The 9,789-nt window shown below is 41.5% G+C and overlaps 1 protein-coding gene across 1 annotated transcript; it reads left to right on the top strand.

Annotated features, from left to right (window-relative positions):
* The first annotated feature begins 1,252 nt into the window (after window positions 1–1,252).
* Window positions 1,253–9,359, top strand: LOC120019160 (zinc finger protein 770-like). The gene is made up of 2 exons (XM_038962453.1): window positions 1,253–1,288; window positions 4,812–9,359. Exon 2 carries the CDS (start codon window positions 4,840–4,842, stop codon window positions 8,272–8,274), a length of 3,435 nt encoding a protein of 1,144 aa, XP_038818381.1. The 5' UTR covers window positions 1,253–1,288; window positions 4,812–4,839; the 3' UTR covers window positions 8,275–9,359.
* Window positions 9,360–9,789: the final 430 nt, after the last annotated feature.

The following is a 9,789-nucleotide window of genomic DNA, read 5'->3' as shown; positions in this document are numbered from 1 at the left end:
GGGAGGGAGCCAACTCTCTGTGATTCAATCAGTCAGCCTGCCCTCAGCCAAGTGCCAAGATCTGCCCATCCCTGTGTGCTACGCAGATTAGCTGCACATGCATGATGAGGAATGAAGGAACTTGTCATTATTTGCATCATTCCACAGAGATGCGGACTGAGTGGGGAAAGCGATGGGTCCAGGCTTGTCATGTCCCACGGGCAGGTTGCAGAGGGAGCGGAGCAGGGAGATCTTTTTCACTGTAAATCGAAATCCCACTTTGAATTGTCAACAACAACAAAAAGGATGTATTGTTAATGTCCTACTGTTTGAATATACTTACTGTAGACCGCTCATATGTCAGGCTGAAAGCAAAATTGTAAATCTAAGTGGTAAAATGATCGCTCATTAAAAAAAAATGGAGATGTCACTCTATGCAACTGTTATGACTGATTTGACTTCCAGCTCATTGCAAGTGTTCCACAGTGGTTAATAGTATAGCTCTGACCCCTTTAACTGTCAATGGGATAAATGGTATCTCAACAGAAGAACTGAAAGGAATTGGCTACATTTCAATGCTACTGTTTTGGATGGTAATACATATCTATTCTTCTGAAAACTTTAGGAAAATTGTAGCCTGGATGCCGAGCTGTCTTCGCTCTCTTGCCAACTCTTTATAGAGTTGTCATGCCAAACATTTAGCTTGACAATGTCGTAGGCAAAAGCACAGATCTGGGACCAGGCTAGGAAAATGGTGCATGCATCACCCAAGGCATGCTTCTAATATATTATACTCTATTGTCAGTGTGAACTTTCAGGAGTAAATCAGATTAGGCTACTGAATATTCTATAGTGATGTCTCAACAACAACGACAGGACTTGGGGACAGCCTTGCTCTGCATTTCTATAATTTATGAGAGATAAGACTAAAAAGTAGAGCCTCCCTGTTAGATTGCTTTTCTTGTTTTTACATTATATTATTTTCTATGCTAACCTTTTATGTTATATTCTATAGAATATTTAGAGTAGAATAATATAATATTATGTTACATATTATGTTAATATTATGTTTAAAAATATATACAAATACCTACCATCAAATCGGACCCATAGTTTACCACGATTATTGCGTACAATCAGATTTGTCCGAGAATCTGATCACATTTAAATTTTCTGAGCAATTCACCATGCATTCCGCAGTGGATGATAAACCTAGGAACCAAGTATTGCGATAACGTTTCCGCCCGTGCACTTATAATTGCCGTCAGTTGAAGGCTTGTTTTGGAGAAAGTGAACGTTTTAGCATAAGGTAAGATAGATAGCAAGCTAAATGCTTATTTTGTCAAATAATAACAGTATTTGTTACTTAATAGCTTGTGGGGCGTGATTTAGCCATTTCTAAAGGTTGCCATAAGGTGAGTTGGCAGAAATTAATCGAATGAATGTTGTTTCATAGCACCATTTGTGGGTAGCTAACGTTAGCTAGCTAGCTCCGTTTCAAAAGTAACTAGCCTCCCTTGTTGGCTAGCTAGCTAGCTAATGTTTGTAAAAATGTTATTCTGTTGGATATTATTTGGTAACACTTCATTTTAAGGGCTTATTACAGTGTAACTACTACTGTAACAAGTATTGTAACGTTAGTTGATTGTAATAACTCATAGGTACACTGTAATAACATCATGTAACGTTAACTGTTGGTAATTGCAGTCTGTAATTACAGTGGTTTAACAACAAATAAGTGTTTATTTTCCTCTCAGCGGCATCCGGTTCAATAGTAACTGTCATAAGGTCGTAATCTCTTGTGGACAGATGCGCTGGGTGTTGCGAGATTTGAACAATTTGAGGCTCAATAGGCTATAATTACCTACCTGTGAATGCGCACTCTTTAAAATCTCCACTCAATGTTGTTGCTAGCACATTACCCCAAAAAGTGTGCCATCTGGCTTAACATGGTTGAGTTTACAAAAACAGATCAAATATAGATAGGTCAACCTCACTGACTGGGGTCTACCATACGGGTGTCATCCCAGATAGCGGCAGGTAGCCTAGTGGTTAGCCGTCTGCTCGGGTTCGAATCCCCGAGCAGACTATGTGAAAAATGCATCGATGTGCCCTTGAGCAAGGCGCTTAACCCTGTAAGTCACGCAATATTATTAAAAATTATAATACAAAAATAACGCATAATGAATGCATATGTTACCCATTATGATAAACCCATAAGTACCACATAGAGTACATAATATATCTGCATAAGTACAATGTATTTACAAGGTGCTACACAGGATTTCACTTGTAAAAATGAAGTGTATCTTATGGGGCACTTGTAATTCACGTGTACTTATACACTGGGTGTACGAAACATTAGGAACACCTGCGCTTTTCATGAGTGACCAGGTGAATCCAGGGGAAAGTTATTTATGTCACTTGTTAAATCCACTTCAATCAGTGTAGATCAAGGGGAGGAGACAGGTTAAAGAAGGATTTTTAAGCCTTGAGACAATTGAGACATGCATTGTGTATGTGTGCCATTCAGAGGGTGAATGGGGAAGAGAAAAGATTTAAGTGCCTTTGAACGGGGTATGAGTATGTCAAGAACTGCAACGCTGCTGGGTTTTTCACACTCAACAGTTTCATTTACATTACATTTACATTTTAGTCATTTAGCAGACGCTCTTATCCAGAGCGACTTACAGTAGAGTGCATACATTTTATTACATTTTTACATACTGAGACAAGGATATCCCTACCGGCCAAACCCTCCCTAACCCGGACGACGCTATGCCAATTGTGCGTCGCCCCACGGACCTCCCGGTTGCGGCCGGCTGCGACAGAGCCTGGGCGCGAACCCAGCCCAGCCTGGGCGCGAACCCAGAGACTCTGGTGGCGCAGCTAGCACCGCGATGCAGTGCCCTAGACCACTGCGCCACCCGGGAGTTTCCCGTGTGTATCAAGAATGGTCCACCACTCAAAGGACATCCAGACAACTTGACACAACTGTGGGAAGCATTAAGAGTCAACATGGGCCAGCATCCCTGTGGAACGCTTTTGACACCTTCTAAAGTCCATGACCGGACAAATTGAGGCTGTTCTGATTGCAAAAGGGAGTGCAACTCAATATTAGGAAGGTGTTCCTAATGTTCCTCACAACCTGGCCCTTATTTTAAGGCTTCTGGAAGTGCCATCCAAGTGGTAGGATAAACACACTAGTACACCACAGAGTACATGTAATACCTGTATAAGTACAATGCAATTACTAGGTGTTACGCTTAATTTTAACTAGCTAAATCCTGTGTATCTTGAGGGGTTCTTACTTAAGCAATAAGGCACGAGGGGGTGTGGTATATGGCCAATATACCACAAACCCCTGAGGAGCCTTATTGCTATTATAAACTGGTTACCAATGTAATTAGAGCAGTAAAAATACATGTTTTGTCATACCCATGGTATGACATATATACCACAGCTGTCAGCCAATCAGCATTCAGGGCTCGAACCACCCAGTTTATAATTGTAATGAATGTGTACTTAGATAGTACATTACCCATGCTGACCCTTATTTTAAGGCTTCCAGAAGCACCATCCAAGTGAGGAAATAAACACAGTAGTACACCACAGAGTACATGTAATTCCTGCAGAAGTACAATGTAATTACAAGGTGTTACACAGGATTTAGCTAGTTAAAATGAAGTTCATCTTGGTGTACTTGTAATTATTGTGTACCTACAACACTAGGCTAGCTAGCAAATGCTAGCGAACTACCTATGCTAAATCGTCCAGCCGAATTCATGTATTCCAAAAAGCTAAAACAAATTGCATGGAAAACATACCTTCTCTCTCCTGTATTGACGTTTTTTAACCTACAACACTTTGTATCTTTTGCGGCAATCAAGCATGTCTGTATTTTGCACACTGACATTCTTCTTGACCCTGTTTTATGCGCACTGTATCAGCACATGGGGGCATGTTCGAGGTCGTTGTTATGTCGAGCGTGTTGCGCAGATGGACAGATCTTGCAATGATGTACAGTATGTATAAATCATTGAGGTCTTGACATGATGCCTTAATTCCTGTGATAAATAAATAATTGCTCCAATGCATCCCATCCAAAAGTGAGAATGTTCCTCAACAGTGAAACCCTTGCAAGGTTACATGACAGAATAAGAGTTTGCGTTATGACCATTTTAAGTAAATGTATCTATTATTCAACTAAGCTTAAAAGGCTTACAATTTGGCAAGCACAAATGACTATGTAACAACTTTAAACTTAACTTTTTATTAATGTGTCTAAAAAAAATGTATTGATGGTTAATAACCTTTTACTGCAGTGGGCTAAATCAGGGTCACATAGCGTGTTTCTTCATAGTCTTAAACGTACTGTGAAACAAAAGTATTCAGCTCACACACATGGTTATGGGCTTAAAAAAAGAAGACACCTGTAGCATGTCAGATATTTTTTTGGGTGAACCCATTTTTGCCATTGCGCCTGGGCATCAGAATCCAGAGCCCTTTCTTGTAGAGTAGTGTCAATGAGGTGGTCGGTTTTCAATTGGCTAACCCTTATCATGTGGTTTGAGCTGAAATATGGTGCATTGGGATGCTATCGGAAACTTGAACATTTGTAACAAGCATGGTAACACGCATTCGTTTTTACACCCCTGTAATTACAGACTGCAGTTACCACCAGTTACATGTTGTTACAGTGTAACTATGAATTATTACAATTAATTACAATACTTGTTACAGTGTAATGACATATGTAATTGCACTGTAATAAGGACCCCATATAATACGTAACAATATTTGTAAATGACTAAATTATTTGTTCACTACAGATGTTGTCCTTCCGTATTGGCAGCTGGGATGTGCCACGGTGGAACTAGAATGATGTTAGTGGACACAATGCTAGCCAGGCAACATGGACCACAGGAGGCCTTTGGTGTTATGGAGAAGACGCCACAGGGCAGGAATTATCAGTGTGTCACATGCTTGAAATGTTTTTCCGCCCCATCCAAGCTACAGAGGCACATCCTTTCACACACAGGACAACGACCATTTGGGTGTCACCTCTGTGAAAAGGCATTTCGACAACTAGCACACCTGAAACTCCATCTTAACACACATCTTTATCCAAAGCGAACTGAACAGAAGAAGATGAATGTAAAGTATATCTTGCTTCCAAGTGGATATGAAAATACCCCTCCTGTAAAGATAGACAACTCAAAAGCATGTTTGCAGACAGGCTCCTTGGACCCAGACAGTGCAGAGGACACATTGGAGGTGGACATCAGGCCTACTGCACCTGTCCACATAATTGAGGAAAACTCTCTCTGTTCCCCTGGCTGTATCGCTGAACTATATCCCCCACACTCTGAGGTCGAGAGGTTTGAGAAGCAGCACACAGAAGAGGAGCCAATTAGGAACCACGATGACTGGAGTGAACCTGAGAAACAGACACTGGATGAGGATAGATCCTCCAGAGATGAAACAGTGGACAAACATACAAAAGTAATTGAGAATTCAAACTCTCATAAATGCCCTGAGTGCTTTAAGTGCTTCAGCGCCCCGTCCAAATTAAAGAGGCACTGCCTGATTCACACAGGCCAGAAACCATTTCAGTGCTACCTATGCCGGCGTGCTTTTAGGCAGCTGGCCCATCTTAAGGTACACTACAGCATTCACTCAGGGGTCGCCAAGTCTAGAAGTCTCAAATCTTTCTCTCAACCCCAGAGGTCAAAAACCTGGCCAAGGAACTATCCATGTAACATTTGTGGCAGGAGATTTAAACAGAAGAGACATTTGATAGTTCACCAGCGAACTCATCAAGGTCCAGATACTGCTGCGCACCATGATAAGTTAGATAATACGAGTAAGGCCTGCCTTCCAACTCACACTGACCATGCTTCCCAAGTAGATTTCTCAAACTCTGAAAATGCTATAGCGTACAATACAGAGCTGAATGAAAAGAGTCAGATACATGTTGTTGAAGGGTTAGACATCTTATCTGAAGAATGGCATAACAGTGCAAAGCATGCATCACAGGACATTGACCTCACTCGCTCCTCAGACAGAAACAATAAGTCATCTGTGTCTAATCGCACTGACCGTACAAACACAGGTAAGGTAAGGGAAAATCAGTGCATGCTGTGCCTAAAGAAGTTTGACTATCCCTCCAAACTCTCCCGACATCTATTGGTCCACATGGACATCAAGCCGTTCGGATGCACAGTCTGTAGTAAGTCTTTCAGACAGCTCTGCCACTTACAGAATCACATGAAGGCGCACCACGTAAAAAGCGACAATGTTTTGAAAAGTGTAGAAGATGCTCCCGACCAACCAGGTGTTATTCTATTAAAGGACACGTCTGTTTCTGAGATGAGGAGAAATCAAAGTGAGCATTTAGACCAAGTTTCTCAACCTCAGGAAGGCAGCAGAGACATCAGTGAAGTTGGTTGTTTTCTAAGCCAGTATGTTCTACCTGTAAGACCTACCTTAAGTCATTGCTCCACTGACAGTCTCTACAACTATGGTGCTCAACAACCTACATGGAACCCCAGTGGAAAGCTGCTACCTGGATTGGACTGTGATACAGTAAACAGGAAGTCTGCAGCGCAGCCTGTGTCTCTCAGACAAGGACATAACACAGACTACACAAATACCAGTGATGTGTTTGAAAGCACACCAACACACCAATCACTGGTAGGCATATCTAAACAAAGGAGTTGCATCTTTCAAAACAAACCCACAATCCATGGCAGAGGGCGTTATAGTTGCCCAATTTGTTCAAAGCGCTTTGATGCTCCGTCCAAGCTACAGCGGCATTCCCTGATCCATACAGGACAGAGGTCCTATCAGTGCCCCACTTGTCTCAAGACATTTAGACAAAAAGCTCATCTGAAGGTGCACCAGTCTGTTCATGAACAAAGAAAAGAGGCTAAACCCTCTACTAGTCATAGTGAAGACCGAGATACCAAGTCTTTCTCAAGACCAAAAAGGACCCCATCTTCAAATGAAAAGGACGTAGTCTTTTGTAGTATTAGTCAGAAGACATCACGTGACAGTGATCTCTCTGATGTTCCTCCAACTCAATCCAACTGCCCCCTGACAAACAACGTCAACAGCCCACCACCGCCTTCTGTTGCACCTAGGAAATTGGGGGGGTACCAGTGCATGGCCTGTCTAAAGAAGTTTGACTATCCTTCTAAACTCTCCCGACATCTCTTGGTCCACATGGGCATCAAGCCTTTCAGATGTGCCGTCTGTAGTAAATCCTTCAGACAGCTCTGCCACCTACAGTCTCACATGAAGGTCCACAATAGTAAGACCACACTGCATGAGGATGGTCAACAGAGGAACATCAACTTGGCTCAACTGGACAACATTCCCCCTGAGGCTGGGGTTGTTTCGGAGGGACACGTCTTTCCAGCAAGTCTTCATCCAGATGAACCAGGCCCAAGTCAAACTTTTGGAAATAACATACAAAATAGTAATGGTGGTGAATCCTTATCTCACTACTGTTCAACAGAAAGCACGAACCAATCAACAGAAATCATCAGAAAGAATGAAACAACCCCAACCCCTGAACAGTCAGAAGACATGAAAAGTATGAAGTCAGAAAATAACTGCCTAGTGGAGCAGAAATGTATCACGCCTCCTCAACTGACAAAGAGCACTTGGAATACTGCTGAAGAGAAACATGTGGACAAGTTTCCCTCGGATGAATATTATGGACAGCAAAACCACCCCCTGATTCCCAACTGGTTAAACCCCTATCCATATCAACAAGAAACCGCAAATAACAAACAGACATATCCAATTGCTACCCACCGTCTTCCTTACCTGGAGGAACCAGGACCCAGCCACAGTGACCAACCGGAAATACCAGTTGATGTGAATCACAAGTTAAATCTATATCAATCCCCTTTAGAATCTCCTAGCACTAATTCACAATATGGAGCTAAAGAGGAGGAAAGGTTGGAGGTTGGGCTTAGGTCAGAGTTTAATGTTACATACAAGTCAGAACCTCCCAACGACCTTCAAGGCTGCTCAGACTGTAGTCAGTGTTTTACCACCAAGGGGAAACTGAATCATCACAGGTGTTCTCCAAGACATTCAGTCGAAGAGAGACAGGCGAACTCATATCGGTGCGCTATCTGCTTCAAAAGCTTTGAGGCTCCCTCGAAATTGAAAAGACACTATGTTATCCACACAGGCCAAAGGCCATTTGAGTGTACAGTGTGTGGAAAGTCTTTCACCCAGGCAGGCCATTTGAAGACACACCTGCAAATCCACAGGTAAAAGACTTGGGACATTCACCTAGTGTATAACGACTCTAATCACAGATCTCCACACACTCGTATCTTACTTCTATTTACCATTCTCCTCTACTCTCCAACATTAGGTTTTTGAATTGCAGAATATACCTTTTATTATGTATATTTTTCTGCCTTTCTATTCTGTCTTATTTTCTTGACGTGGCTTTTATAGATGGTGTTATATGGTTTAATGACTTTGTACTATATAGTAATGTACGTGTGGTGTATTAATTGGTTTTAACAATCTGCCTATTGTGATATTGCATGTTTATGTGTTGCCTGCATTATAAATATGTAAATATGACAGCAGTCGGTACTTCTGTTTCACACACAAAGTACACACTAATGCAAATGTGTCTTTAAGGCAATACTCTGGCTGGCAATGGCATTATGGTGATAGTTGGTTATAGCTAAAACAATATACATTTTGGGTAGGTCTTGTTTTTGGAACTGAGGTAGGCATTATTTAATCTGAAAAACATTCTGAAAAATGTTGAGGATCTTAAAGAGTAGACAACCTAAGCTGGATGAACGCCATCAGATAATTTGGGAAGTCGTTTCATTGTGACCTGCAGTACCACCTGTTCACACAAGATGGCATCATGTCTATTTGTTTTGGTTGGTTGAGATGCTGTTGGTTAAGGAGAAGCTTCTGACTTCTAATGACCGATGTTATTCGGGGGGAAACTTCAGTGTGAAATAAACTCGTTTTTTACATGGTACATTTTCTGTTTGACATTTAAATACAAAATCATACTGATTTATGAATGTGTACTCATTTGAAGTGTTTGACCTGTCTTTAATCCTGATGTTAAGGTTCTGAAAAATGTTGAGGATCTTAAAGAGTAGACTACCTAAGCTGGCAGGCCATGACAAGATAAAAAGCTCATTGACCTGTTAGGGATTTGTGGAGTACGGATTACGGGGATTACTTTCCCCCTAAAACCATTCAAGATTCAAGCTGTTTCTTCTTTAACCCTCCTGCTGTGTTCCGGTCGAATTGGACCAATTTACAAGTTTTCTCTCTGAAAAATTTAGTTAATTTAATCTGATTGTCATTTAAGGTTCCATGACTTTGTCCACACAGGGCATCTGAACACACAACATACATTTGGATGATTTTCATTACATTTTGGGTGTTTTATTTAACTTTTGTACACCTGTGGTGTTCCCGGTCTAAAATGACCGTCATTAGAAATGAATGGGTGAGACTACAATTGGTGTATTAAATTGAGTTCAGGCAATGCTCATTCATTAGATGGACACACTTCCTCTCCCAGACCCCCACATGCATGTGTGTTTGAGCACACACACACACCTCACTCCCTATTCTTGGCTTCCATGGAAACCCCCACAGGAACCTTTCCTCAATAGAATCTTTCCCCCACGGGAACCACACCTGTTTGGCATTCTCACAAACAATCGCAACATTGTTTCAATAATATATAGAACTTTTCTTGCAGCTCTGGTATATAAAGCTTTTTTGAGGCCTTGCTCA

Source organism: Salvelinus namaycush, chromosome 24 (genome assembly GCF_016432855.1).
Source record: "Salvelinus namaycush isolate Seneca chromosome 24, SaNama_1.0, whole genome shotgun sequence".
Lineage (NCBI taxonomy): Eukaryota > Metazoa > Chordata > Actinopteri > Salmoniformes > Salmonidae > Salvelinus > Salvelinus namaycush.
Note: the sequence above shows the minus strand (reverse complement) of the source record. Positions and strands in the feature narration are given on the sequence as shown.